Source organism: Eublepharis macularius, chromosome 11, assembly GCF_028583425.1.
Source record: "Eublepharis macularius isolate TG4126 chromosome 11, MPM_Emac_v1.0, whole genome shotgun sequence".
In the NCBI taxonomy this organism is placed as follows: domain Eukaryota; kingdom Metazoa; phylum Chordata; class Lepidosauria; order Squamata; family Eublepharidae; genus Eublepharis; species Eublepharis macularius.
This window is the reverse complement of record NC_072800.1, coordinates 64,971,324-64,996,838: the sequence shown is the minus strand read 5'-3', so window position 1 is coordinate 64,996,838 and position 25,515 is coordinate 64,971,324. Positions and strand designations below refer to the sequence as shown.

General features: G+C 41.3%; 1 protein-coding gene across 4 annotated transcripts; it reads left to right on the top strand.

Moving 5' to 3' along the window:
* The first annotated feature begins 1,722 nt into the window (after positions 1-1,722).
* On the top strand, positions 1,723-25,222 carry CROT (carnitine O-octanoyltransferase). Of its 4 annotated transcripts, none has more exons than XM_054991219.1 (18): positions 1,748-1,767; positions 6,084-6,245; positions 7,745-7,868; positions 9,876-10,000; positions 10,596-10,777; positions 11,861-11,985; positions 14,518-14,626; positions 15,230-15,323; positions 15,418-15,543; positions 16,811-16,912; positions 17,288-17,371; positions 17,476-17,583; positions 18,223-18,353; positions 19,159-19,282; positions 21,070-21,148; positions 22,574-22,667; positions 22,843-22,962; positions 24,224-25,222. In XM_054991219.1, exons 3-18 carry the CDS (start codon positions 7,748-7,750, stop codon positions 24,342-24,344), a joined length of 1,845 nt encoding a protein of 614 aa, XP_054847194.1. In that variant the 5' UTR covers positions 1,748-1,767; positions 6,084-6,245; positions 7,745-7,747; the 3' UTR covers positions 24,345-25,222. The 4 variants fall into 4 exon arrangements, with proteins under 4 accessions (XP_054847195.1, XP_054847194.1, XP_054847193.1 ...); XM_054991218.1 differs by lacking the exon at positions 1,748-1,767 and adding an exon at positions 3,306-3,563; XM_054991220.1 differs by lacking the exon at positions 6,084-6,245 and having other exon boundaries at positions 1,723-1,767.
* The last annotated feature ends 293 nt before the right edge of the window (positions 25,223-25,515 follow it).

The following is a 25,515-nucleotide window of genomic DNA, read 5'->3' as shown; positions in this document are numbered from 1 at the left end:
CTGAATTCTCTCCCACAAAAATTTTGAGAAAGAGGTTTTTGAGTGGGCAAGAATTTAATAAAAAAATTTCCCTGCTTTGTCCTGCTCTTGTTCACTGCTGCTTCAACCTCTGATCTGCCTCTTTGTTGCAATTTTGTCTTTCAGAGGGTCTTATTCCAGGGGAGGTCTCACCCAATCAGAGACCATATTAGCAGTGTGATAATTTCTCATTATCAGCCAATCAGATTTGACTATGTGACAATGTCACAAAGCCAATTTATAGTGAGAGCAAGAAGCCCTGCAGTGAATTAGATTTGGCTTCATACTGACATGAGATTGGAGTGGGTATAATGTTTTTGATCCTCCTGAATATATGAACATATTCACCCTATTCCACAGCCTCACTCAGAACAAGCAGCAATTTTCAGGGGTGAAGTGTTTCATATAACATATGCAGCCCTAATTCTCTTAGTTTTGGTTGTGTTACATATATATAAACATTCATGTTGATAGTCTTACTGATGCAACACTGGAAGTCAAATTCTATGAAGTTTTCTGCCTAATTTCTCTGATAATAAGATTGTGAATAACTCCCTTTAAAAGAAATACTACAGAAATGTCATTTGGGTGGTGATTATTTTAGGTGGATTCCTATTAGTCGGCCAATAATAGCAATTTTCCATTAAATGAAAGTTCAGAAAGACAGTAATTCCTAATATCTGCAAATCTACACGGAGAGTGAACACCAAATAGCACATGGTATAAAGGTATCTGCAAGAACGTTTCAGTTATGTGAAAGAATGGTGTGGCAAAGCATAAAGTATAGAAAAATACTATAAGCATAATCTATTTTTAAAAAACTTTTAAGTAAAAGCAGAGAACAAAAAAAATCTACCTGTTAGTTTCTAAACACTGCACTTGCATACATTATAGTGTTGCTTGGGATTAGTGAAATAGCAAGTTATGAATGCAACGTATTTGTTAAAAGATTTTTTGTTCTCTCTTTGATCTATTTTACTGCAACATTTCATGGTTGCAGAACAGACACATTTTACAACACATTCCAACACGTACTGAGATTCATCAAATGAATAACCATTCTAACATGAGCATCCTTAACAGTTCTAGAAAGAGGTTTCAGATAGCCAAGTTGATCCACAGCAAAACAATGTGCATGCTTTCAAGTTCTCCAGAATTCTTCATCAGGCTGAATGTGGGAGGAGGCCAGATGTTTGTTAAGACCTCTTGTATAGAATGCCAGGAGGCTTTGAGTAGATAAGGAGGTTGCTGCTATCAGGTTGCATCTTTGGATTTCTAGGAAGAAGAAAAAGCAGTGACAGGCTCAGAATACAAATAAACTCATAGTTGATCCTATGCCTCTTACTGAAAATGCAACTAACCTGATGTTGATCAAATGTTTCTGTGATGTCAAGCAGAATGCATAGGTTGTTTAAAAGGCCAAAGGCAGAAGGGAAACATAGTAGCCCTTATATTAACAGTACTGGGTATTAATTTTAGATACCACACTCAATGGTATCTAAAAGACTCAATGAAAGCCAAGTAATGGTAGTACTACAGTTTGCAAAGTAGTAACGACTCTTTTAAAAAGCCCCAGCCATCTTATCTAGTTATTTTGCCATTTCTTTCCTTGGTAAATCATTGTCTATTTTGCACTGGGAGAAAATTTGGAGGGGGAGGAGATCCCAGTTCAGATCTGCAATCTGCCATGGAAGCTTGCTAAATGATCTTGGGCCAATCACACAGCCTAACACAAGGCTGCTGAAAGATGTGAGTACCCTTGGGGAAAGAAAGGTGGGGTATAAATAGGGTTGCCAACCTCTAGGTGGAACCTAGAGGTCTCCTGGAATTACAACTAGGGATCCCGGGGACCCCCACTTCCATCCTCACCACCACTCACCTGGCCGACAAAGGGAAGTGCAGAGGAACAGGCCTCCCGCATGTGTTCCCAAGGCGGTGTGATGATGACACTCCTGTGAGTGTTATCGCACCACCCCGAGAGCACTCCCACACGTGTGGAGCAAAAAATAGGTGAGTGCCTGGTTCTCCACCTCCAGCCAGGAGGGTAAAGGGACCTGGCAACCCTGAAACTGATCTCAGGGAACAGGGAACAGCTCCTCTGGAGAAAATGGCTGTGTCATCACATCCCCATTGAACTCCCCCCCCCAGGCCACACTCCCAAATCTCTAGGAATTTGGTGACTCCATTGGCAACCCTAGACATAAATGAAGTAAATAAATAAAGTGTGTGAGTACAAGGCAGGGACCTTGGGTGTTAAGAATAGCGTGATTAATTGGATTGTGAATCAGCACTGTGTTAGTTCGAATCCCACTGCTGCCCTGAGCTCTGCAGGTGGCCTTAGGGAGGTCACTCTGTTCAACCACAGCTCTCCAGCTGTACTGTGGTTTTCCAAACTATGGAAAACTGAGTTATTCAGGAGGGCTTTTTTTACTCAGGTAGGAGAATTGTAATAGAAGGAAGCTGTCTCAAAGAGATAACATCAATAAAGAGACAGAGAGCTATTAAAGACTTTATTACTATTGCTGTAAGTATGATGCTGCTGGGAGGATGCTATGTTGTTTAATGTCAGTCTTAGAATTACTTATGACCTGTTTCAGCATTTCTTCAACTCTGTATTGGATTTCTTCTGGGTTTAAATCTTTGAAAATTTGCGTGTGTACACCCTATTACATGTGTATTAAAATGTCTTCGAAATTGACTGGACGGTACTGTCTCAGGACCCTTGAGTCTGAGAAAAAGGCAGGCTATAAATAACGTAAATAAATAACAATCCTGCCTTATTCACTGCTCTGAGTGGGGCATTAATCTGTGTAGAAGAGCGGTATATAAACGCAGTTATTATAATACTATTATTATTATTCGATCAGTATGAAACACATAACACAGATTGCGATGCAGATAAGACTAAACCATGGTAAGCGCGGAGATAGTTGCCGTCTGGGAAGGAAACGGGAGGTTGATGAAACCGAAAAGGGCGAAGCGTTTGTTCCGTAGGACGTGTAGTTGCTGCCTGTCGTTTTCCTCCCAGCGAGGCAATTGCTAGAAGTAAACAAGAGGGCAAAACAAGAGGGCGGAGGGCCGCGCAGATGCCAGCGGGCCTGAAGAGCCGTAGGCGGCTGGACACGGACGGAGGGAGCGAAACTAGGCCAGCGCCGGGCGTGGAAGAGGAGCGGGCCACGAAACGAGCAGTGTCGCGGCCTGCTTTCCTCCTCCTCCTCGGCTTCAGCCGGGCCACGCTCGCGGGAATCACACGGGCAAGGCCGGGGAAGAGGGCCAGCTCGGCTCGCTCTCTGTAGGCCCCGCGGAGAGCCCGACCGCCCGCCCTCGCAGGCAGGACCAGTCGGGCCGCAGCCCCGCCTCAGAGAGCCTAGGCCCGGGCGCTGTCTCCACCCTCCCTTGGGCTCGGATATGGGACAAAGGTGAGAAGCCCGGGAGGGAACGCCGCCGCCTCCTCCCTCTCCAGCCCCAGCCACTGTTGTGAGGCTGGCGCTGAGGGACTGGCTGCAGCCAGGATCGCCAGCAAGACAAGCCAGGAGGGGGATGAGGTGAGCGCGGTGGGGCGTGCGGGGCGGGCGAGGCGGTTGTGAAACGTCGCGGTGGCCGAAGGGTGCAGGGTGGGAGACTCTTGCCTCGGCTTCTCTCTTGATTTTGAACAGGGGGTCGCCGTTTCCTTTCGACGTCTCTCCCACTCCTCAGAGCTAATAGCCATCGCGGGGGGTCTTGCGAGCCTTCCCTGGCAATGAGGATGAGGGGCCTTCAACAAGGGACGCGCTTAGCGAAATGTAAAACCCAGCAAGATAGTTTCAGGTGTTGGTCTGGGGGAGAAGAGCAAGATTCCGGTCCAGTAGCACCTTAAAGACCAACATGATTTCTAGGGAATGAGCTTTGGAGAGTCAAAGCTCTCTTCGTCAGATACAAGGAAGAAGGGAGATCCTTGAGCCCCTCTATCCCTTATACGCCCCTCCCATCTTCTGACTGGAATAAAAGGGCTCAGGGATCTCCGTTGCTGCCTGTATCTTAAAAAGGGCGCTTTGACTCTGGAAAGCTCATACTCTGGAAACCTTGGTGCTACCGGTCCTGAATCGTGCTCTAAAACCCAACAAGTCTTCATTATGGGAAAATTCATAGTGTGCTTGCTGCAAAGAACCCCAAACAACTCAGTCGTAATTGCACTCAGATTGTGAAGACATCTGGAATGTCAGCGCGTAGGCAGGGAGGAGTTGTTGCTTCTGCTGTCTTTTAAAACTTTTTTTGGCTGCTTCCATATCGTGTTGTGTAGAATGCAGGAAGGTGGAAATGCTTTTTAAAATCAGCCTCCCTGCCAGCCCCTCAGTCGATTCAGAAATGAGATACAAGCACACTGAAAACCGCTTTTCTGCATTTACAGATCAGAAAATACTTGCACGTTTACAGCTGCTTGTCTAGTCTTGTACATCTAACGTTGTTATATAGGGTAGGTGAGCAGAGGGGCAGTAGAATCAATCACTGTGGCTTATCCTAGGGTTGCCCGCTCCAGGTTGGGAAATTCCTAGAAATTTGGTGCTGGAGCCTGGAGAGAGTGGGTATAATGCCATAGAACCACCCTCCAAAACAGCTGTTTTCTTCAGGGGAGCTGATTTCTGGTGTCTGGAGATCAGTTATAATTCTGGGAGAGCTTTAGGCTCCACATGGAGGTCAAGAACCCTATAATCCATGCTGGACCCAGGGCAAATTTAGGTGAGTTCAGCTGCAGTCCTAAAACACTCATTGAATAAAGTGGAAGTTATTTCCAAGTAGACCTGTTTTAGGATTGCTCTCTTGGTCTCATGTGGGCTTATTGTGTGTAGGCTCCTTACCTGTCATTAGGAAAGTCTGAGAAGGGGGGATCCAGTTTGCTCCCACTTCCCTTCTTTGCACATTGGCCATTCACTCACAGGACCAGGACTGGGTGCCACATGCATATCAACCGTCAAAGAACAGTTGAAAGAAATTTTGAGGGGCACATTCAGCCGTAAGAAACTAATATATATCAAGATTTAAGAGACAAAACCAGGTGTTTGTTTCCCAGTAGCCCCAAATAGAAACAGAAATCAAGAGGCATGTTTACCTCGGTAGAATATAAAAGTAAACAGGTCATGCTGTCAGGCGTAGTGACTCAGTGCCCTGGATGTGTGCCTCTCCTGTATCAATAACTGCTGGCAGGTCCTGTTGCAAAGACCTTTGACCTGCTGGTGATAAATGCAGGGTGAGGAGGGAGAGTGATGTGTGAAATTGGACAAAGGCCAGATTAAATTTTACAAATCCTTACTGTTCATATTATGATTGTAATTAAAGAAGATTGCTCCTTAAGATTGTTTAAGACGTCTTGTTTGGATTTATTTATTTAGTACATTTTTTTAACCTGCTCTTCCTCCAGGGAACTCAGGGTAGCAGACATTGTTCTCTCCTCCTCCATTTATCTTTGCAACAACCCTGTGAAATAGGTTAGGCTGAGAGGGAGAGACGGGCCCAAGGTTGTCCAGTGATCCTCATGGCAGATGGGGGATTTGAACTTAAGATTCCCAGACCTATACAATCAGTAGCCATTGCAAGGTCACAGGAATGTCTCCAAGAGGATGTTAGAAGATCAACATCCCTGCTACAGTTTTGGAAGGGATGGAAGACTGAACTTTATAGAAGGGCTTATGGCTCAAGAGTGTTTCTAAACACTCTGCTTTTCAAGGGCAACAGCTTGGATTGCACTGTACATTTATTATTACTGGCTATTTTAATAGTTATTCTTTTGGTGTTTTGTGATGATTTTCTTATTGTTATCTGCCTTGGGTCCCAGTTTTCTGGGAGGAAAATGTGTCTGTAAACATTTCAAATACATAAGCATAGCACCATTAACCTCAGTGTGACTTATCCAGACAATGGATAAGATCCTCAACCCTCTTTTTGTCTTGTGCAAGTCACTTTTGTCCCCAGAAAGATGAGGGGTGTTGATTTTTGCAATTCTCCCCTCACAGTGCACACTCCCACTTTGCCTCCATGGTATTGGGGGGGGTGTCAGCTGATATTCAGTGACACAATATCTTTCTTGACAGCCCCGTGTACCCCCCTTTGCTCTGTGTCGCTGTCCCACATAGTGGAAGTATCGTTGGCAAGGATAGCCGTAGTTTGAGAGGACTGACTGTTCAGAATCTCCAGTACAGTGGGAGATACACACTCTGGGATAGCTCGCTGCCTCTGGGGAAGAAAAGTTGTTTGTAAGTAATATCCTTATATCTCCTATATCTAATATCCTTATATCTAGTAGCCAAGGGCAGACCCCGCCTCCAGGATCACAACATCTGCACAGCAGAGTCAGCAATTCTCCCCTCACACACAAAGGGAACTCCCAAGATTGCAGAAAAACCTGGTTTGTTTTTTTTAAAAAGATGTGGACGTTTTTAAAACACAAATGATAAGACAAAATGTAGAATTCAGAATAAGTGTCTGTAAAAACATGGTGGCAGTGACCACCTGGAGCAGGCAATGAGGGGAAGATGGAACTGGTTCCAACTTGCCTTCCCTTCTCCCCCTTCTTCACCCTCTCCCCATTACTCTGGCAGCAATGTAGAGGTGAGCAATACTGCACAGGGAGTGTGAGGAAAGACTGTGGATGTGGGCAAGAGTGAGGGAAGGGAAAGACAAGTGAGCAGGTGTGAGGGAAATGATGGTGGATGGGGTAGTGATAGAATACAGTAGGAGGGAGTGAAGTTGAAGCCAGGGAAGCATGTGTGTGCACGCGCATATGCGTTTGTGCAGGGAATGGGATTTCCCCTCCCCTGTAGTCCTCATGTCACAGGTTCTGTCCACATCAGGCATGATTGCTGGAGACAGGAGAAATGGTATTTGCTCAGTGCTCATGTTAAGGTCTGAGTACTTGACAAGATACTGGTCACTGTGGTATAGTGGTTAGAAAGTCAGGCTATGAGTGGGACGATCCAGGTTCAAATTACCGTTCTGCCCTGAAGCTCACAGGCTGACCTTTGTTGTCAGCCTCTTTTTCCAGCCTACCTAGCTTCACAGGATGAGGAGAGGATGGGACAAGACCTGAGTTCCTTGCAGAAAGGGCGGGTATAAAAATATAATTAAAAATGAATAATAATGATAATCCCACAACTGAAGTGTTACATTGTGATGCATGTCTACATAACAAGATTAAACTGACTTCATAATCTGTCCCTGTTTGCAGGGACCCCTGTGATAGAGGAGGGTGCTAGGTATCTAGCAGAAAATTCTTAGTACCTTACCAGCCTACTGTTCCCTGGAGTCTGCAGGAAGCCATGACAATTAAAGTCATGTGCAACATACAGAAGCCTGCATTGAGGAAAGGGTTGAAGTTGCCAGCTGTGTATTAACTGCACAATGAAATGCTTGTCTAGATAGACTGTAGAACTGTGATTTTGATCTTGGATGGTTTATACATTGCTTTGTGGGATGTGGTTTTCTGAAATCACGGAGAATGTCATGTTAGTATTGTGAACAACGAAGTGCAATCAAAGGGCCTATGAAAGTCAGAACAACGATCATTTCTTTTTGTGAATATTCTTTAGTCCTAATTATTGTGCAACAGAAAGAACTTTTTGCCCTTTTATTGGTCCTTCTATGTAATTAATTTGGTTGGCGGGGGGAGTTCGTTGGAGCCAAGAAAAATTCATGAATAGCATAGCAGAAAATACAGTTATAGACCTTAAAATACAAACCTACCCTTTTGCTACAGATCATGAATATGGAAAACCAAGTGACTGATTCTTCTGAAGAGCGTACATTCCAGTATCAGAGAAGTCTCCCTTCCCTTCCAGTTCCTGCTCTTGATGAATCTCTAAAGAAATACCTCGATTCAGGTGTGTCATCTTTAATGATTGCTTAATAAATTGCTGGTGTGAGTGGAAGCTGTTAAAAAATACTTGGTTTGTTGTCTGTCTTTATCAGATAGTCCCATATCACCTGCAAGGCATTAGGAATGTTTGAAGTATAGTAGTACATAACATTGTGGAGTGAGTGAGTAAGTAAGAAATGCTCGTTCATTTTTCTGGTATTTTACACAAGTGTTGCAGTAAAATGTATGCTTTTGGACTGTGAATAGTCTTATCCAAAACAATTGTAGTAGTTTGAGACCATGAAATATTTGTATTAAAATGACCTCCAGGCACTCTCTCCTTTTGTTTCAACAACTGTATGTTTCAGTTAGGGTTGCCAATAGAGAAAAACACCCCTTAACTGAAGGTTTAAAGTGTAGGAATGAGTGTCTGAAGCTTTTTGTGGCTTGGAGGTAAATAACATCCTGTTATGTCCCTATTCAAGGGAAAGGGCATGGTTTTCTTCCAGGCAGTTGGCAACTCAAGGCATGTAATTGGCTCACAAAGCACGTCTCTACTTCTGAAGGTGTTAATGAAGGCATAGTTGCGACTCAGCAGTTGCCTTTCAGACATTGAAGCAGTAGTAATACTGAGCTCATTTTTTCACCATTAGAGCAGGCACAATTTTCAGTCGCTTAATCATTTGGATTCCGACCGTTTAATAGATGTATTTGGGTTTTGAACTACAACTCCTGGCAACGTAGTGGCTTAACTGCAAAACACACTATGCCTGTGCATGTGCATACAGTGAAGCTCGTAATAGTGCAATAGCCAATAAATATACCTGTGGATATTAGGATGGCAACAGGAAGAGCTCCCTTTGTGCTTGCTAAGAAAGGTATCATACAGCGTAAGGGCTTGTCTCGTGCCTTGAAGCATTGCATTTAGGAGAAGGGGGCCCTTTGGCACTCATGCTGGAAGCATTGCTCCTGGGACCCCGGCTGTTAAGTGTGGTAACTGAGAACGATTGCTATATTTAGCCATTCTAAATCAAAATGCTTTTAAATGATCATTTAATAGATGTTGCTCAACTTTGTGTTAGGTGACACTCCTTTCAGTTTAACAGAGGAATGGTTTCCTGGAACCCTAAATTGATCCACTGCTGGGATTTTTTCTAGAGAAGCGCTAAAGGACTGTGATGGGATAATTCACAGGCTAGTTCAAACTATATTCCTGCATAAATAATTTGCAGATTATGATCTAAGGCTGTAACTAATTGGAGTAATTTATAAATGTTCCAATACAGAAATAGTCTTGGAGAGGAAGAGTTAAGTAAAACTCTAAAGATAATGTGTAAACTTTGCTCAGTATATAAATATTTCCAACAGAAGGACACAACATCAAGGTATTTGCTGGGCAATGAAAATAAATACCTTGTTTTTAGTTGGGTATGTCAGCTTTTACCAAAACGATTTTCTTTCTTTTCTGTTTACATTTCTTTATTAGATGAGGAGAGAGTTAAATAGAGAGGCTTTGTTCATGTATAATGCTAAACCAAAAGTTTAATTAAATTAAAGATTGTTAGTCTGATTGTCTAAACATGGGTGACTGTACTAACTATTCTTAGTTAGGATCCATCATTCCAGGATCTGAAACCGTGGTTTGAAGTTGGTTTATTAACTGCCCTTATCTCTGGTTTCACATGGTGTATGAATCTGAGCATTATGTCTAATTCCTTGGTGCTGCCCTTAATGCTGTCTAGCTACAGGAATGCCTGTCTTGCATAAATGTGATGAAACCCGTATTTGTCAAGGCAAAACAGGATTTGAGTGATTATCTGCAAGCCAAATCCTGTGTTCCCAGTGCAAACCAAAGTTAAAAACTGAACATGCATTCTATTTGTTTAGATATTTTCAAATAGTCTTCTAAGAAGTAGTTCTCTGAAGAGACCCATAGCAGTTTAGTTTTCTAAACAATTTTGAAGCAGAAATGCAACTTGAAGTAGAGACATAAAATGTGTTCATATTGTTTTTAAAAAACTCTGTTTTACAGTAAAGCCTTTCCTAAACCAAGAAGAATATCAAAGAACTGAGAGCATAGTAAAAGCATTTGAAAATGGGATTGGAAAGGAACTACAACAAAAATTACTTGAAAGAGCTAAAGTGAAACGAAATTGGGTACGTTTTCAGGAAAGCATGAACTTTTTCCTGTCTTTGAATACATGCTGATAGAGCAGTTTTCTGAACTTCAGTGTTAGGCAAGAATATAATGATGCAGTTATTAAATGTTAGTGATATCAAGCACTAAACCTAAGTCTAGTCAATAACCCATGTTATTTTATTTCTGAATTATACAAAGACCAGAAGGGGATTTTGGAAAGTAGAGAGAATTTCAGGCAGGGCTATTTCACAGTATTTTGTCATCACAGGCAAGGTATAATAGGATAATGTAGGGTTTGTTATAGATTGGGATCCAGTTAATTACCCTGACATGCTCAGGAAGATTTTTGACCCCTCCTCTGAAATTGCAGCCTCCATGCCTTCATGCCATATCAGAAGTTATTTTTAAAAACCCCTTAAGCTTCAAATATGGCTTGCAGTGTGGCATGAAGTACTGCTTGTTGAGAAGCTGGAACCTAGAAGCCTCCTTGGGCATGGGAATCTAGTTGTGTTCTTCCACTGCTGTTTCCCCTAAGGTTATGGATTCAAATGTAAGTAAATATCAGTGTGTGTTAAAATCTCATTCTAATGCTCATCCCTGTTATTTTCTCAGCTGGAAGAATGGTGGCTGAATGTGGCCTATCTTGAGGCACGTATATCAACACAAATCTTCCATAATTTTGGAGGTCCAGGCCCTTACCTTGAACACTACTGGGTGCCGAAGGAAGGGAGTCAGATAGAAAGAGGAAGCCTAAGTGCATGGCATACCTTGAAATTCTGGGAATTAATAAGAACGTAAGACATTTAAAATCATAATGTAACAAATAGTTGTAATAGCTGTTTGCAGAAGTTGTCACATTCTGTCTTGTTGCTGATGTTCTTCAGCAACTTTAGTTCATTTTGTGTAATCTTCTGTCATAAAGAGGTATCCTTCAAACACAATGCAGCTCTCTATAAATTCTGGTTGCACACTTACTTGGGAGCAAGTAGTGCAGAAATCAGTGGTACTGCTTCAGAGTAAACATGCAGAGAGTCAGGCTGTCTTCGTAACTCACAAAAACAGATCTAGGCAGTTTCCCTGTATGGACAGCAGGAAATCCTGCAGTAAAGAGGAGCTTCCAGACAACATCATACCCAACCTGTGCACAGTTTGCCTTGCTCCTATATTTTCACCTTCACTTTGGAGGAAATATAAACCTCTCCTTTTCTGAAGTAAATAAGAAACTGTGGGGTGTGTGCAGGTGGAGCACCCATCTGGATGCTCCTGTGTAGCAACCATGGGGCAGAGGGAGAGCTAAGTCCCCTTTTCCCCTTTTCAACCCTTTAAAGATCTCCGCCCTGAGCCTGGTGATGCAGGGAGGGCAGAATGTAAATCAAATAAAATAAATATTTCAATTAAAAAAATGTTAATAAATAAATAAATAAATAAATGTTTGACCTCTTCCTGCTGAGGCTTGTTGTAACATTACAGCGTGGTTCATAAGGGAAATGGATAGTGAGGAGAAAGGTGGGTTTGGAGCTGCAAAAGCTCTGGTGAAATTACAGTTGTGTCCTTTGCAGAGGAGCAGTAGGAAAAGGGAGAAGAATGGGGCAGCAACGAACAGCTTGGGAACGGGGTGTTGGTGTTTGTTTTCTCACTGCTTGCTACTGCCATGGCAGGGGTGCATTTTTTGCAGCCCTAAACAAAGTATACCTAACCATTGTTTTTTGGGAAAAAAATAGCTTTAGGGGACTCCAGCAAATAATATATGTCACAAGTTGCAGAGCCAGACAGTAGATCTCCAGAAACACTAACCGCTTTCATCTGGGGAAAAAAATCTTTCCTGATAAGAATTATGGCTTTCTGTGAACACTTAGTTTCTCCTTTGTTTGCTGCAGGGAAAAATTGCCTGTACACAGATCGGGTAACGTCCCCCTGGACATGGATCAGTTCCGGATGTTGTTTTGCACATGCAAGATTCCAGGAATTACTCAGGACTCCGTTGTTAATTATTTCAGGACTGGTAAACGAGGATAACTTTTCTAGATTAACAGAGAACTGTTTGTTTTACTATTGCTTCTCTAATATCAGAATCAATAGCAGTTGGATGTTTTGATTTAACTGATGATATTTGATGACTCTTACAAATCCTGTTACCATGAAAGCAGTTGTGCCAGGAGATGAGTTTTTAACTTTCATCAATTAAAAATGAAAAGCCCAAATAACCCTTAAAAAGAATAGAATCCCCCCTCCAATACATTATCACAGAAATGCACTTTATTTTCAAAAAATACTTAGGAAATGTATGTTTAGAAGCTGGACTTCTATAGATGAAATTTATCATCTTACTACTCAGGCTTTTGATTGCAGGTTGTTAATTGTTGTTGTTATTGATACTATATATTTTGAGTATTTTAAAATTAAAAATAGCATAGGATTCAGTAAATAGAAAACACCATGGCAGCAACTTATCTCATGGCTGATCATACAATTCAAATGCCATCTTTAACATTTCCCATATTAAAGCCAGAATCATATATTAAAGTAGTATATCCGATTTTCAACTAGGCCAAATCAGAGATTGGAACCATGAACAGATGAGACAGATCTTTCTTCAAACCTGAAAAACACTTCAGGTTTACAGGAACACCTTAAATCAGAAAGAAAAATACAGTGGAGGGGGGTGTTAAAAACCAAAATTTAAAAAGTGCACCTGTTCCTTTAAGAAACTGATGGCCTCCGTGGCCATTACTAGACAACTATAGCAGTTTTGCCAACATTCTGGGGTGGGGGGAGACTGGGCTCTTTCTGGGGCTGATATGCCTCCCAGTATGACAAAAGGCCTGAGCCCGGCCTGCCTGAGCTCCACGTAACCTGGGGGAGGAAATGCCTGAGCCCTGAGCTAGGCTCCCTGCCTCTTTCTTCCTCTCTTCTTCCTTCTTTCTACCTTTTGGGAGGGTGGGGCAGGGGCAAGCAGACTTCATCTTCCTCTCGTCTTCCTTTGGGTGATGGGCTTGGTAAGGGGCCTTTTCCAGATGTTTTCACTCCCAGTCTGCCCCTGCTCACAGCGTTGTTCTGAGGATGCAATTGAGGAGAGGAGAATGAATGATGTGAACTGATTTGGGTCCCTCCCTATTATGGAGAAAGGTGGTATATAAATGATGTAAATAAATGATAAATATAGATGAAGATGGGTGTGCATACCATAATGAATAAATGGCTGACTGTACAAAGAGAGAAAAGGCAAAAGCCAATGGTGCAAGTGAAGAAGAGTATTTTATTTTCCAAGTAAAAATTCCCTATGTGTTTTGCTATAAAGCTTCCTCAGGGGCATCTATAACATAATCCATCAATATAAGTGTTGAGATCCCCATATGTTTTAAAAAGTTATTACTAAATTATCCATTTAAAGTTATACTAAAAAAATCAAACACACAGTTAGTAAAGGTGTTTTACACCGAGTTTCCCGGATAATATCCACGAAGATTGGATCTACTTTGGGCCTCTCTGATTCCACACTTGAGGTGGTCAGTCTGAAGTGGTGTTTGTTTATTTGTTCCGCGCAAGAAAAATGCCTGTTTCTGCTGTTGGCTCTCTAGGGAACACATCCCTTATTTGGCTGAAGACCCATCAGTTTCATCAGTTGATCAGCTGAAGAAATTGACAAGATTTTTTTTTAAGGCAGCAGTGTTGCAACCTTGCTGTTTAAAAATAATAATAAAAAATGCCAAAAAAGAATGAACTAAAAAAGTACAAGAAACACAAACAGAAACTTTAAAATATCAAGTGGGATTCAGGGTTTTCTACAGAGCTTTTGTGTTAGCCATGTTGCAGCTTTTTTACCCATGAGTGCATGGGTAAAAAAGCATGCCATGTTTTTGTTTGTTTTTTAAGGCACCAACATTGAAAGGTTGCTGTTTATTTTTTTTTTTTAATTCAGGGGGAAAAATGGATTGGTTGCTGTTCAGCCAACCACGGCACAAGGGCATAAAGGCAGGGCCGGGCTTCACACCAAAGAAAGCATTCTGCACTTCAGAAAAGCCACGGTTCTTTCACTTCACTGTGGGGGCGGGAAATTGTGTGCAGGGAGAAAAACTGGGGAAAGATTCTGCAGCAGATGCAGAACACGAAAGCATCTGACTGAACTGGTTTATATTGACCATACATTCAGGACAGAAATTGATGCAGTATGGGGCCAGAACTGATGAAAAAGCCCTATGCAGAGAAGACCAAAGATTAAAAAGTAAATATAAGAACACCCAATTAAAACAGATAGAGCTTATTTCATTCTTATGACTGTATGCAGAAGAGAGAAGGAAAAATCACGGAGAGCAGAAGAGATAAAATAAACAGCCCTGTGTGAGGCAAGTCCTGGCACAACATTTAAATGGTTTAATCTGTGAAATCTTTCAGTTTTCTTGCAGCAAAAGTGCAAAAACAGTAGTGGCTATTCAATGAAAGGCACTATTTAATTTATATCCCAGCGCAAGATGATGCTACCCTCTTCTGATTATACAAAATGTTCATGTTTTTGTGCTTTTTCTTGCCCTTTCAGAAACGGAAGGGGACTGCCCATCTCATCTGATAGTATTGTGCCGAGGTCGAATTTTTGCGTTTGATGCTGTGCACGATGGTCAGATATTGAGCCCACCAGAGATTTTTAGGTACATTTACAATAAATATTGTTAAAATGTGTAACCACATAACACATATTGGTCATTTGTAGATTACAGCAAGAGCTACGCAACTCATTAGCTACTGCCTATATTCTGAATACATCCTTTACACTGCAGTCCTTACAACAGTTTCCTGAAAGTAAACCTCACTGGATGAGTAGGGTTCTGAGTAAATTGCTTAGGATTGTGCCGTAAGAAACTTTTTGTGTCTATTGAAGGAACCTTTGCAAGCTGGCTAACAGTTTTCTGTACAAACACCACTGATGTAAATGGAGTCTGCGCAGCAGCAGTACTTGGAGGAAGGGTGGGATAAAAAATGCGTTGTTGTACAAGACATCAAATGTTTCCCTGTATGGTCAGAACACATATGCCTTTGCCACATGTCTTTCTAAATGGCTTTCCAATGCAGTAAGTTCACACTAGAATAGTCTGAATGTAAGGAAGGAAACCTTCCTTCCACTGCTTCTCACTCTGAGGAGTAGCTGGCTTAGGTTCTGCACCCAGTTTACAGGATTTCATCCATTCTGGACAAAGACCGAAACAAGTGGCAATTGAGAGATTTATTTCTTGCTTTTTAAATTCTTCATAAAGGCAACTTACTTACATCCAAAAGAGGTGTTCCAATGAACCGAAGGGGCCAGGATTAGCTGCCTTAACCTCTGAGGAGAGAACACAGTGGGCACAGGTTAGCATGTTTCGTTGCTTTTCCAGAGGGTATGGGGAATGGAGATTGTAGTACAGAGTTGAAGAACTCTCTATTGTTTTGACTTGCCTTCTAGACACGTGACTATCTTATTAACCTGAATCCAAAAAACCTGTCCCTGTTGGAAAAAATGCAGACCAGCTTGTTTACAATCTGTCTGGATGAAGCAAGTCCTCAGGCTACACCTGAAGATTATACACAGGTAGTTATAGAATAGCCGTTACCTTTACCTTTCTCTACCAGATACTGTGTCATTCTTTGTACCTGTTTTAGGTTAAGGAAGTATTTACATTTGGTTGATTTCATTCACACATGCAACTTCAGGCTAGCATACAGGTTGTATAAAGCTATTGAATTGCTTTCACACCAGCTATCAGTGTGCATCATATAGATGTTGTAAAGATAAGGTAAAAACTATCAAGCCCAACACTGTGCTGTAATGCAACATCCTTCTCTTCCCAATCCAGTCCAAGCCAATACAGACCACAGTGCGCAGCAGGCAGCATGTAGGAAGGAGGGAAGTGTATGGCATGAAGGTGTTTGCAGAGCAAATGAGGGCAGAAGGGGGTTTCTTTGTAAATATATGAAAGAGAGTTAAGTAGATAATTCATTCATTTATGTCAAAGGAAAACTTCAAACGGGAGAGACAAAAACGGAGGTTTAGTTCTTTCTGTTTTAAAATTTGATCCATTGTAATGGCTTTCAGTTGTAGTTGGTTTCTATAGATACTTGCAGGACAGTTTGTACATAACAAATGGAAATTCAGGTCTGTGACCACTAGAGGTGCCAACTGCCCGGAGGAAAGGTGTTCTGTCCTTACAGTAGAAACTTAATGGAGCATTACTTACCGGGTGGTGTTATTTACCTCCATGCTGTAAGAAGCTTCAGTGGCATGTTTCCACACACAAAGCCTCTATTAAAAGGACAGGACATTTGTCTCCAGGCCTGCTGGCAACCCTAGCAATCACTGATCAGCATATTCTCAAAATATAAGAGTAAGAGATGCATCTCAGGTTGAATTGCATTGGTACAATGATCTTCTCAGTCTGGCCTTCCTTAGGACCCTTATACGGCAAGCAAATGCAGCACTGACTGTAACATTGGAAAATGTATATCTCTAAACGCAGGGCCACATTTGGTGGATATGTGTCAGGGACCTGTTGATTTGTTGTGCCAGCCTGGTACATACGGTCCACATGTCCCTGAGCATTTAGAGATAATGTATCTCCCCTTCATGTTTTACAGTATGTATGACTGAAGAATGCAAGGTGCAGTAGTTGTATACACTAGTACAATACAACTATTGCACCTTGCATGTAAAATGCAAATCGAAGTAGAGGATATATGTTCTGTGTGTCCTTCTAGACAACTATATATTTTGATTTTTTTCCCTAAGATTTTCCTGAACTTTTCCAGTGTAACATGGCAGATGTTTGTTTCAGAATTCATAATATCAGTTCTTGGCTTAGGTGACCAAGTTGGCTCTAGCAGGAGATCCAACAATACGCTGGGGAGACAAATCCTATAACCTCATTGTGTTCTCAAATGGGACAGTGGCCTCACTCTGTGATGTAAGTGGTTTTTTTGTTGTTTTTCTGTAACACCAGCAAGCTTCTTTGTGTTTCTTAAAAAGATTTGCCTAGATATTTTTAAAATTTGTGGAGAGAGATGATGGATAGCAATTTGATTTTCAGAATTCAGCTCTGACAAACATCCAGAAGATCATTATATTATACACTGTGTATTCATCATGGTTTATGAGGGAGGTTCTTTAATTGCAATTTGAGTACTCTCATTGATTAGGAAAGTGGGGAGAGACAATATAATTGAATAAACTGAATAATTGAATAAACTGGTAATATGACACACTAAGAAGAGGTTAGTACTGAGGTTGCTGAAGAGGTTAGTACTCTAACCAAATTATTTCTGTACTGTTTATGTTCCAGCATTCTCCGTTTGATGCCATGGTTGTGGTAGTTCTCTGTTCTTACATTGATCACAAGGTCATTGAATCGGAGGGAAGATGGAAGGTATGTTAAAAAGCACTTTCATTCTCTTTCAGTTGATGTTCTCTGTTTTGTGGAAATAAGTACAGGTGTTTTTTGTTCCTTTTTTTAAAAAAAATAAAAAACAGGGATCAGATAATGTGCGGGATATTCCTTGGCCAGAGGAACTTGTTTTCAGCTTGAACCAGAAAATCCTAAATGATATCACTCATGCTAAAGAGAAGTATTACAAGCAGGTATGCTGTCTGTGTGTGCCTTTCCCATAAACGCTGATGCCTTTGTTTGTATTGGGCTTGTCTGCATAGTTAATTCTCTAGAGTTCTCCTAGGATGTTTAGGATGGCATGCTGTACATGAAGCAGGAGAAAAGCAGACATAGAATTATATTAATCATAAAAATAGATTACCATCATGCCAGGCAGAAAGAGTAGACTGTTTGAAGGAGCACTAATTCCCCATTGTAGCTATCGGTGCCCAGTTCCAGAGAAAGGAATTGAACAGCTGCCTTCCCCACACTTACCCAGCTCAGAAAGAGAATGGCTTTATTCCTTAGGAAAAGAACACTAAATACCTTTAAAGAGCCGCTGAAATGTTTTTTCCAAGCAGTACAGCACAAAGACTTTGGCAAGCAATGCTGTATTATTTTTAAGGCAGTTTGAAAACTCTTTGAATGTATGGGTGGATAAGCCATTGACTGGCTTTCTCAATTCCAGAGAATGAGGTAAATGATTGAGTTCTTTGATTCATCTTTGTTGAATTCAGTTATTTTACATAAAGAAAAAAGTAGAGTACTGCCTTGGCTGTAATGCATTGTGTGGGAGTTGGCATAGTCTTTCTCCACTTTTCCTGTGGTAATACCATTTTTCTGTTTCTCAGACATCTGACATGCAGCTTGTGAATTATGCCTTCACATCCTTTGGCAAATCACTAATCAAGAAGCAGAAGCTTCATCCTGATACGTTTGTTCAGCTTGCTCTCCAGCTGGCCTATTATAAACTTCATGGACAGTAAGAAAAAGTTTATTACCCAGGCAAACCATGAGCATGTAGGGTCAGGTACCTATATGGTGCATTCCTAAGCAGAATTACACACTTCTATGTCCGCTGCAGTCAGTGGCTTAGAAAGGTCTAACTCTGCTTTGGGGAGCACTGATAATGGACAAACAGGGCCTTCTTTCCAAGTCTCAATGTATTTTCCTAGTTGTCCTGTCCCTCTTTCATCAGTGGACTCCAGATATAAAACTTATCCTCCAGTACTGAATTTATCATATAATGATTTATAGTGGATGGTGATTGTAATGTCCCCTCATGTTGTGAGGAGACCACTCCCCTGCTTGCACAACTGTGTGATTAATTTCTCTTGATTATGTGGTAGGATTTGTGACCAGTTTCTCAGGAGTTACGTGGGACTCAGATCCTCTGCTGCTAACCCCCCTGGATTTGTTTAGGCCAATCCCTGTCTCTTAGCCTCAGCTACATCCAAGCATTGTCACTGAGTCAAAACAGCTGGAGAGAGTGCAACTCTATATACGCTGCCCTGAGCTGCATAGAGGAAAAGCAGGACAAAAGTGCAAAGTAGCTGTTTGTATACACTCAATCTTCCTGCCCTTGAGAATTAATGGAAAATGCTTAATTTACTATTTTAACAAAAATGAAATGGGATTCTTTATTTTGATGGATGTTTGTCCTTTTTCCTGATGTCTGTGAACAAGCGTTCTTTACTCAATGATTAAACATAATGCCCTCTAGAGTGAATCACTGGCATCCTTTTCAAAGGCAGAGAGAGACCTTTCTTTTTATAATTATTTTCTAGCCCAGCTTCTTGCTATGAAACTGCTATGACTAGACGTTTTTATCATGGCCGGACGGAGACTATGAGGCCATGTACTGTGGAAGCTGTTGAATGGTGCAAATCCATGCTAGATCCACACTGTACTGTAAGTATCAATAATATATTGTAATTAAAAGGATCCCCTACAACTTTCTTGCTTTCTGCATTTTAGTCTTTAGTATGAGGTACTGGTATCATGCAAGAATCACAGCTATTTTCAAGCATAAATGTGACAAATGTTAAAATGTAGTGTGAGATGCAATTACCAAGGGACCATGGTTTAGATCTTCCTTTTTTGTATATGCCATCCACCTGCTTTTTAACAAGGCAGAGAGAGTACAGGTGCTAAAGTGTTGTAACATGCAGAGCTTGCCAAATTTCTTTTTTAGACAAGGAACTACACACCTTCCTCATAGGATTTTTAAGAACACAAATACTTTGGTTTCATGTAATCTGAATTCCTTCTTGTTTTTAAGTGGAGCAGTGACATATATTTGTAGTTTGGTGTCTAGTGGCAGAGATTAGAATTTGGGACAGAAGCAGAGAACAGTATCGTTTTCTGTTTTTTGTCTTCCTTTCTTTCTCCTTTTTCTTTGTATTCCCTCAGCTGTTCTGCCTCATGGGCATTTGATCTCTTTATCTGTTCACCATTAATTGGACAGTTTGGGTTAGGATTACATTGCAGAAATCCTGTAGTATTCTTCTTGAGTTTCCCATGCTGTGGCATTGTTGCTGAACAAAACTGTATGAAATGATTGTTGAAGCTATGAGCTACTATAAGACTAACTTACAAGACATACAGTTTGGCATCTTCAGTTTTGCTGCCTTCTAATTTTTATTGGTCTTTCCTCCAGTATCTGTTATAATGCAACAAATGGGGTGCTGTTGTCTACCGATTGCAGGCAGTGCAGTTGTCTTTCCACGGAGATCTTGGGTTTTGATTGTTTTATGGCAAGGGGGGAAGGAAATTTTTCTCATACTGTATGCAGTAGATTTTGAAGCAGAGGGAGGGGCATGTGTGTCAGATACCTCATCCATTGCTATTGCCAATGTGACGTGTGGTGGTATGTGTCTCATGCACCTATTTGTTACCTTGTTGATGTTTGAAACAAATTCTAGTCCTGTACCATTTTGACCTTAATTTTAATAGTTTTACTTTCTTTAGGGCATGGTCCAGTCAGCATTACGTTCTTCTAGGATTCACTGGTTCCCATGGAAGCATATGCCCACTTTTGGATGAATCATGCGCTTAATGTTTGGGAGGCTGAATGCCTCTCCACTGAAGTCCAACAGGGGGCATACCATTTATTCTTGGAAAGAAAGGATAAAAACCACATCAAGACTCCCTACTTGCCTCAACAGCGTGGCTCTGACATTTTGGGCTGTTTTATTCTTCCAGGGCCTTTTGTTCACACTTCTACCTACTTACCCTAATTTGATTTGGTCTGCTTTAGAATTGGGAACAGAAAACAGTAAATTGACAGCAGTCATAACGCAACTGTTGAATACCATTCTGTCGTCTTTGATGAGGCTGCTTGTGGCGCTGTCATGCAAATGTCACCTGGATAAGACTTCAGTGACTTGACAAAATGCAAACTGACAAAACAGTAACATCTCTGTTGCTTTCTATAGATTTTTCCTTCACCTTTGAACGCCAGGACATGACTATGGGAAAAAAAGTAATGCAGCTTTGCTGACTGAAATATTTATGGCAAGGCTGTTGTTCTGAACTGTTATTTTTACAATACTGTTTACATTTTGCTTTGATGTGGGAGATTTGAAATGTTTTTGAGGAAATTATACAGATGTGCCTCGTTCATTCTGAGGAAAGAGTTGATAGGTCCGTGCTCTTTGCCATATCATTTGGAATGTTTTTGCTTTTTCTTTATGCAGCCTGGCCAACGACTGCAACGCCTGCTGAAGGCAGTTTCAAAGCACAATAAACTGATGAAAGAGTGTGAGAATGGAAAAGGTATGTTCTTTTTGCTGCATGCCAAAGGATATCTGATTTGTGTCGTCTGCTTTTTCCCCACTGCCTTCTTACTAGAACACCCTACTAGAGTAATCACTAAAGGTTCGTGCAGGAGTACATAATTTTAATGGTGGGCCTGCTGTGGTAGCTGAGTCACTCAGTCTTCTTTCCCAGGTCAAGATCAGGAGAAATCTGTTCATTCTGTTTGCAGCAAAAGTCAAAGTTGCCCAGTTGATAGGCTGGCTCTTCTGTCAGTCACCAGGTCCCCCCCTCCTCATTCTTGGAGAAGTTTTTTCAAGAGTAAAAATACTTTGTGAAGGTTTTAAAAACACAAAGCATCAAACATTTATTCAGATAAACATTTAAGGCAATTGAAGGGGAAAAAGCAGGGAAGTCACCTGAAGCATGGAGGGAGGGATGAAGAGAAGAGGCAGTTTTCAATCCAGAGGCTGTATGCGTATCACTTTGAGGAGCAAGGTGAGGGAAATTAGAAGTCTGCCTGCAGCAGAAAAACCTGAACTGCTGCTGTTTGCAGGTAAGCCTGATTCACCCTTCCATGCGAGGGAGAGCAGCAGGCACCACCCCATAAAAGCACATTACTACCATCACTTCTCTCGCCTATTCTTAATTCACATCCTCACTGCTCTCAGAGTATCACCAGGATGAGTGATGAGTGAACACTGCTTGGCCTGCTGGAGTTTCTTTCATGAGGCCAGTGACAAAATGGAGCTGGCTATTGAGGCTAACGAAGAGGAGGAGAACCATACATCCCTTTCGGGCAGCTTTCACATGGCAGGGAGGGACTCGCTGGGTTGCTTTCATTGCCTTTGCAAACAGACACTGGAGATGGAGCTTCTGCGCAGGGGGACATTCTCTCTCTTTTGTCCCCAACTTCTTCATTCTGCTTAAGCTCCACAGCACTTTGAAATTGGTTTTTGAGGTGTAGCCATCACAACTGCTTTGGTTTTTGGTTTTGTTTTTCCTGCATGCGTTATAATAGCTCTATTAAAATTTGAAGGAGCAGAGGCAATTAATCTTCATATTGCTATAGCGATTACCCATTATTTTTTTTAAAAAGTTATCTAGTGTTGTGATAAGAAAAAAAGGCTGAGAAAAGATGCCCACAAGGGGCTGACTGTGGGACGATGCACCAGCATAGATGAGACCTTTGTTGCGGGACAATGCAGGCTGTTCCTTGCAGATAGCGTGTGCTTTGACTGCATTCTTTCCAGAAGGATTGGCGTAAAACGAGTTTGGCAAAGAGTGTTTTGGGGATGTGGAAAACATGAAACAGGACTTGCTACAACATGGCATTCATTGTGTAGAAGCTCAAAAAAAAAGTACCCCCGTTTGGAAGCCAAGGAGGAAAAGCTCTTCTATGTGGAAGCAACCTTAAAACACTGGACATTTATGTTCCTCTGCCAGGATTTGACCGCCATCTTTTGGGCCTCCTCCTCGTGGCCAAGGATCAGTGCCTTTCGGTGCCAGACCTTTTCTTGGATCCTGCTTTCCCCAGAAGGTATTTACACTTTTAATATTAAATGTATCTTTGTGCTTTGGATGGGTAAAATACATTAACCTCTTCCAAAGTATAATCTTGGTGTGGGGGGGGGGGGTGCATGCAGTGTTTTGCCTTAAGAGTGAAACAGTTTGTTTGCACTAGGGTGTTTCATGTTTTTTGTTTCCATTTGCAGTGGGGGAGGTGGAAACTTTGTGCTGTCCACAAGCCTGGTAGGCTACACGAGAGTGGGAGGAGCAGTGGTTCCTATGGTGCATCATGGTTATGGCTTTTTCTATAGAATTAGAGACGACAGGTAAGGAGCAGCATTCTTCCACAGGAAATCTGCAACCTGCTGTCAGCATTAAAGGGCAGGAGTAGGCCCTTGCTGCATTTCAATATAGAAACTGGAGATCACATTTCTTGCAATCAACTGTAGGCTGACTTCAGTGTAAAAATTTCAAAGAGGATGGATGGACTGCTGAGAGAGACATAATGATGCAGGGTGTGTGTGTGAGAAAGAAAATAGCATTTGTTGATTAGGAAGGTGCAACAGAGAAGGAATGGGGGGGGGGATTCTTAAAAAAAACTGTTATCAGCATGGTTGATTAAGGGTGGGAAGGGAGTGCCAAAATCTTTACTAAACAGGGCTGGCAAAAAAAAAACCTAAAAAAAAGAAGAGGACATAAAAGTACTTGAAAGATAGTGGCCACAGTAGTTGACGAATAAATTGTTAATATACATGCAGACAGGCAGTTGAGGTGGTTTTCTAATCTGAGAGGAGCAAGGAGTATCTTATTTAGAACACAAGATAACTGACTGTTCTTGCCCTGGTAATACAAGTAAAGTGTAATCAAAGATTCCTTTCATGCTGTGAATTAAGAGCCGGTGTGGTGTAGAGGTCACAGTGTTGTTCTAGGATCTGGGAGACCCAGGTTCAAATCCCCCTCTGCCATGGAGGCTTTCTGGCCTAACCTAACTCCCAAGGTCGCTGATTGATGTAAGCCACTTTGGGTCCCCTTTGTGGAGAAAGGTGGGGTATAAATGAAACAAACAACAGAAGCACTTAACAATTCCTGGTAGTTCCACAGTTGTTTGTATACAGCTTTAACACTACGTTGAGGATGCTGGTACAGAAGGATCCCTGGACTTGGCCGAGTGACTTGACAGTTGGCTTTCAAGTACAATAAATGAGTACCTGCCTTTAGCATGCTTCACTGAGCAGAACATCAGGATTTGAGTCCAGTGGCACCTTAGACATTTTCAGGGTATAAGGTTTTGAGAGTGAAAGCTCCCTTCTTCAGATATGGAGCAGAGAGTTTCTATTAGGAGTATTTGGCTCCCGTTGTACTCAGCCACAGATGTGTTTGTTTTCAGTGTAGGCAGCCAGTTCACATGATGCATATGAAGACAAGTTGCAAAACTAAATCTCTTTGCACATTAAAGTGCATTTCATTGTACACTTTGTAGGTTATCTTTTAAAACCTTGACTCCGTTACTGAGTTTTGTAACATAGATTGTTTTTATTGCCTGCTTTCATTTATCTGAAAAGTTGCATTTAACCTTTCTTCTCATAGGATTGTTGTGGCCTGCAGTACCTGGATTTCATGCTCAGATACAGATGCAGAAAAACTGTGTAAGAATCTGTTTGAGTCTTTTCAGGACATTATCCAGTTAACTGCCACAGCCCAGTTGTAGAGAAGACTCTGAAATAAGTGTCTTTGTTTCATTGTGCATTACTATGTATACCAAGCACTTGCAGATGGAAAGGATTGCCAAGCAGAGTGTTTTAATTGGGCACAGTGATAGTTTAGCACAGACTCTAGACAGAAATAATGCAAAGCCTTTTTTAAAACTGAGATTTACTGCAATAACAATGCAACTTTCCTTGAATAAGTTCGCAACAGCAATGCAAAACTTGACAACCTTACATTAGAAACTATGCAACTTTAATTAAGCCTCAACAATGCAAACATTATTCTATCTGTGGAAGCTTAGAAAACAGTTTAGACTTAACGTGTTTTTAGAACCTTCCTAGCGATAAAGTGTACAAGATGGTAATATTCAAATTATGCTAGTTTATATTGATGCATGTACACTGGATCTTACGTAGCCATTCCAGAGAGAATGAGTCATAGTGCCTTTCTATATGGGATGTTGATCATGTACTTTTATAACTTCTAGCTTCTGAAGTAATCAAGAAAAATATTGGAATCCTTGGGATTTTTGTTTTATGTACATTGTAGCTACTATGTTCCCATTTTATGCAGCGAGATTGTTTCCCCCCAAGAACTTCTGTACAAATATAAAAGGAGAAAATTCTGTGACTTGAAAAACATTGTTTTATATTTTATTTTTCCAAACAAATAGTAGAAAGTAAAACAGTACTTGAAAGTTTACAAATATAAATGTACGAACTATATATGCCACTGCTGCTCTCTCTCTCTCTCTCTCTCTCTGTAGCTTGATAAGTTTCTCAGGATTTAAGTCTTCCTTGGTATCTTGAGGGGAGAAGTGGGAGGCTGTTGTATCGACTATGTCATTTCCTCTCTTTGAAATAAAGCCACCTCAAAAGACCAATGACGTGTGTTGACTTAATTAATCTACAAGCATATTCGTACATTTACCTTTTTTAAAATATGGGTGCACACTTTGTTAAACCAGAGAGACCCACCTTCTTCCCCCTGCTAACTTCCTTTAGTACTTTTCAGAAAGTGCTTTTTCTATAATCACAAATTGTCCAAGGTAGCTAACCTGTAGTTTGAAACCAAAAAACCCTCCATGCCCCCCAGAAACAACAGTGTTCCATTCGAAGTAAAAAAAATAAAATTAACTCAAACTTAATTTAATTTGCTCCTAGACAGTTGTG

What these genes read in the sequence shown, in the direction of transcription:
- CROT (XM_054991220.1), top strand. Translation starts at nt 7,748, where the DNA reads ATGAATATGGAAAACCAAGTGACTGATTCTTCTGAAGAGCGTACATTC. An exon ending in AAAGAAATACCTCGATTCAG is followed by an intron (nt 7,869 to 9,875) that starts GTGTGTCATCTT and finishes TCTGTTTTACAG; the next exon opens with TAAAGCCTTTCCTAAACCAA. An exon ending in TGCTAGATCCACACTGTACT is followed by an intron (nt 19,283 to 21,069) that starts GTAAGTATCAAT and finishes TTCTTTATGCAG; the next exon opens with CCTGGCCAACGACTGCAACG.